Here is a 4,696-nt window from a genome sequence, read left to right on the forward strand (position 1 = left end):
TAAAATTTATTATAAAAGTATGGATTTTTTATGGTAAAAATTTAGTTTGGGTTTCATGATATTAATCTTTTATTAAGTGATACTAAGACAAAATCCAATTTACAGACAGATCTTCAGCAATCCTTACCATCTTGAATTCGTTTTAGCTTTTATGCTTTGTCCGAGCACTGATTTGGGGACAGAAAAAGAAAGAAAGAGAAGGAAGAGACAAGCTGCACGTCGTTTTCTAAAACCCGGGGCAAATTTCTCAAAAGGTGAAAAAGATTACCTGACAAAAACCCTTAATCGCACGGTCAGCATTAGTCTAAGACCTCTTTATAATTAAAATCATCCGTCCCTCTCGCCTCGTCACTTGCTTTTTCATTGGCATTGCAACTCTCCTCTCGACCTCTCTTTCATTTCCGATCGTCTTCTTCATTCACTCTCTGATCTGCAACTCGAGCTCCATCCATGGCCAAGATCAAGTGCATCAAGGCGAGGCAGATCTTCGACAGCCGTGGCAATCCTACGGTCGAGGTTCGTCTTCTTCTTCTTCTTCTCTCTCTCTTTCTATCTCTTCGGATCGGTTTTCGATGCTTCCTAAGTTTGGCCTTCTCGATCGTCCGCGATTCCCTCCGTCGTCGGCTCGACTTCTTCCGTTCGGCTTGCGGAAGTTGGGATCGGCGGTCGATGAGGAATTCGGACGATGAAATCTCGGTTTAGTTCAGTCGGCGTCGCTCGCTTGACGTCATTTCTGTCAGTGTTGCGCTTTGCGTTTTTCCTTAGTCGTCGTCGTTCTCGTAGGCGATGGATTCGTGTCGCGATCCGTGAAACTTGTTAATGCATCGAGATCTCCGCGAAGATCTTCTGATTCACGGCGTTGGATTTTGTGGTAGTTGTGAGGGAAAATATTAGCCTCGTGTGCGTTCCAGTCGTGACTGTTTTCGATTGCTTCGCTGATTTATGATTCGATGCGATCTTTGATATAGGCTGATGTGACTCTTGACGATGGGACCTTCGCTAGAGCCGCCGTTCCCAGCGGTGCATCCACCGGTAAGATTTATGCCTCGACGATCCCCATTTTTGACGCATTTCATTTGCGGTTCTATGAATATGCCATCATCTCGGTAGTTTATAGCCTTTGCCGGTGAAAATGATGTAGAGAAAATGTGTCGGTTGTTAACGTCGAGTTACCTCTCGATTTCAGGGATCTACGAGGCACTCGAACTGAGGGATGGCGGGTCTGATTATCTCGGAAAGGGTGTTTCCAAGGTCGTGCACCACTTCATTTCTTTTTGTTATCTTCTGCTGTGTCTGTTGCTCTGTTCTGACTAATTGTTCTAACGGATTGTCATTGTGTTAATGTGTGTTTAGGCGGTTGGGAATATCAACTCGATCATCGGCCCTGCCCTAGTTGGAAAGGTTGGTTTTTTATATAATCATCTTATTATGTCTTTCCATTTCGTTTCGGCGGTCTAAGTTGTTTAAGATTCAGTTGTTCACTCGTTGTCCAACTGCAAGATGATTGAGATGATTATTTTAAGCAATTGAAGGTTGTAAGCTAGCCTAAGTTTTAAATTCTCACCCAAGGTAACTACTTTGTTCGATTTGTAATTTTCTTTGTTTTTGCCTTTTTTAGGATCCAACAGAGCAGACAGAAATTGACAATTTCATGGTTCAACAACTTGACGGAACTGTAAACGAGTGGGGTTGGTGTAAGCAAAAGGTACTTGTTTTGATTGTTTTATTTATCAACCATGTTGTGGTGACGGAGATTGACAAATGTACTTTTTTTCTTTCCCGTGAAGCTTGGAGCAAATGCTATCCTTGCTGTGTCCCTTGCGGTCTGCAAAGCTGGGGCTGCTGTTAACAAAATTCCCCTGTATAAGGTACTTTTAGCAGTGCCATTTTTACTATAGCACTTAATTTTTTATTTTTGGATAGTTGCCTGAATATTGGTCAATGCAATTGACACACTTAAAATTCCGGATGATGTTTCTTCATATTGTTGACGTACAACATTATCCTGCAATCCTTTACCCAAAAAAAAAAAAAAAAACATTATCCTGCAATTTTTACCCAAAAAAAAAAAAACATTATCCTGCAACATCGAAATTTACAATGGATTATATGAAACTTATTTTTGGCTATGAGCCAAGTGATAAGGCAATGGGATGGTCTTGGTAGTAGGACAATGGTTGACTTGATCATTTCCATGATAAATTCCACTGTCCATTTAAATCAAAGTATGCTAACTCAAGTCTCCCTCTCTTCATGGTTGCAGCACATTGCCAACCTTGCTGGTAACAGCAAATTGGTATTGCCTGTGCCCGCTTTTAATGTTATTAATGGAGGCTCACATGCTGGAAACAAACTTGCAATGCAGGTCTGCAGCCTGGTTCTTAATTACATATTACTGTATTTCTTTTTTAGGATTTCTCATTCTTACAAGTATTTATGAACCTATGTTGCAGGAGTTCATGATTCTTCCAGTTGGAGCTTCCTCATTTAAGGAGGCCATGAAGATGGGCGTGGAAGTATATCACAATTTGAAGGTGCTAAAACATATTTTTTCAAATTGCCTTAAAAATTGTCCTACTCAAACTGTCGAACTGTTTGAAAACATGATTATGGAGATTTGTCTGATGTTGTGCATTGGTTTTAGCAGATGCGTGAAAGTAGCCATCTATTACTTTGTATTGTCTTTCCATATTATCACTTAAAATGAACATATAGGACGATCAAACATCTCATGTGAAAGTTGGTTAATGCAGTTTCATCAAATTTTTAACTATTGAACTCTTTGTTTAATTGATAATTTTTGTCCTTTGCTTTAGTCTGTGATCAAGAAGAAATACGGTCAGGATGCAACTAATGTTGGTGACGAAGGTGGATTTGCTCCTAATATTCAGGTGAGAGTATTGATTTATGAAAATCAATGAAATTGGAGCAATTTTTCTTCCCACGGAATGTTGTTGGTAGTCTTTTCACTTACACTATCAGTGTTTTTTTGGCTAATTCAGGAGAACAAGGAGGGTTTAGAGTTGCTCAATACGGCCATTGCAAAAGCAGGTTACACTGGCAAAGTGAGTTCTTGGACCAACCATCTAATATTGTTAGACGCATTACAATTTCCATTGTTCTTATCTTCTCTCTCCCTCTTTATTTTTTCAGGTTGTTATTGGAATGGATGTTGCTGCATCTGAGTTCTATGGAGAAGATAAATCCTATGATTTGAACTTCAAGGAAGACGTTAGTTTCTCTCACTGTTTATGCAGTCAAATGCATTTTTGTGAAGAGTTGATTTTAGCTTTGAATATTGGTTCTTGTGGTCATCCAGAAACAGGAGTTGAAGTGCTCATCTGCTTCTATCTGTGTTGGTGTATGCAGAACAATGATGGATCTCAGAAGATCCCTGGAGATGCTCTCAAGGACTTGTACAAGTCATTCGCAAGTGAGTACCCTATTGTGTCAATTGAGGATCCCTTTGACCAGGATGACTGGGAGCACTACTCAAAGATGACCGTTGAAATGGGTGAGCATGTCCAAATTGTGGGAGATGATCTGTTGGTTACCAACCCCAAGGTGAGCTAGCGAACTTTATTTATGCAACTCTCTCTCTCTCTCTCTCTCTCTCTCTCTCTCATATGATCATATCGTACTCTGCAGAGGGTGGCGAAGGCGATTAAGGAGAATACTTGCAATGCTCTCCTTCTCAAGGTACATCCCAGCTCATCACTTTTAAGCATGCAATTTACGGCTGGCTATATCTACATTCACCTGACTGGAATGATCTTGTAACAGGTGAATCAAATTGGATCTGTTACTGAGAGTATTGAAGCTGTAAGGATGTCGAAGAAAGCTGGGTGGGGAGTGATGGCTAGCCACCGCAGGTTTGCAGAGTCACGAAACAGAGTCAATATAATGTTACCTATGATAATAATGTCTTCTTGCTTTGGCAAATAGTCGCTGACGTAATCTACAATATTTTGCAGTGGTGAAACAGAAGACACTTTCATTGCCGACCTTTCTGTGGGTTTGGCAACCGTAAGTACACAACATCAGTTTTTGACCTTATATCGACTTTAATTTAGCCATTAACTAACCAGTTCCTTCGGCATTATTCTCGGGATCAGGGTCAGATCAAGACTGGAGCTCCATGCAGGTCAGAGCGGTTGGCTAAATACAACCAGGTTGGTATTATTTTGTTAATTTACCTTTTTACATTGACCTGCTTTGGCCTGTACTCAGATCATTTCTTGTCATTGGATTAGAAAATGAAAAAGAGAAGAAAAGAGAGGATCCGTCTCTATTCTGTCTTCATCGCTTACCTTTATCTACAGAAAGTTGATTACCAGCATTTCTTAATGAAAATATTGTGACTCGTCTGTGTATGCACAGCTCTTGCGAATTGAAGAGGAGCTCGGCGCAGAAGCTGTTTATGCTGGAGCCAACTTCCGCAAGCCCGTCGAACCCTACTAGAGCATAAAATCGCATCCTTATTAGTGTGCAGATCCGGGTGTTGGGCTTGCTTTTGTCTGTTCTTGAGCAATGATTTTGCCGTTAAGGCGGGTCGAAAACACACAAGACCTGAACTCTTGTCGTTTTCAATAATTTTCAGGCTGGATCTTTTTTTGAGTTCCAACGATATAACGAGGGAGGACCGTTATGTTTTTCTCTATGGAGTAATTATTACTACGGTCGGCTTTGAGATCAA

At 40.6% G+C, this 4,696-nt stretch overlaps 1 protein-coding gene across 1 annotated transcript; it reads left to right on the plus strand.

Moving 5' to 3' along the window:
• Positions 1-329: 329 nt before the first annotated feature.
• On the plus strand, positions 330-4,696 carry LOC104438557 (enolase-like). Its single transcript, XM_010051736.3, has 17 exons — positions 330-516; positions 969-1,032; positions 1,187-1,251; positions 1,354-1,401; positions 1,619-1,705; positions 1,788-1,868; positions 2,264-2,365; positions 2,454-2,534; positions 2,817-2,891; positions 3,003-3,065; positions 3,154-3,231; positions 3,370-3,564; positions 3,649-3,699; positions 3,784-3,872; positions 3,975-4,026; positions 4,116-4,172; positions 4,381-4,696. The coding sequence occupies exons 1-17, from the start codon at positions 451-453 to the stop codon at positions 4,459-4,461; spliced, it is 1,335 nt and encodes a 444-aa protein (XP_010050038.1). The 5' UTR covers positions 330-450; the 3' UTR covers positions 4,462-4,696.

This window comes from Eucalyptus grandis, chromosome 1, assembly GCF_016545825.1.
Source record: "Eucalyptus grandis isolate ANBG69807.140 chromosome 1, ASM1654582v1, whole genome shotgun sequence".
Classification (NCBI taxonomy): Eukaryota; Viridiplantae; Streptophyta; class Magnoliopsida; order Myrtales; family Myrtaceae; genus Eucalyptus; species Eucalyptus grandis.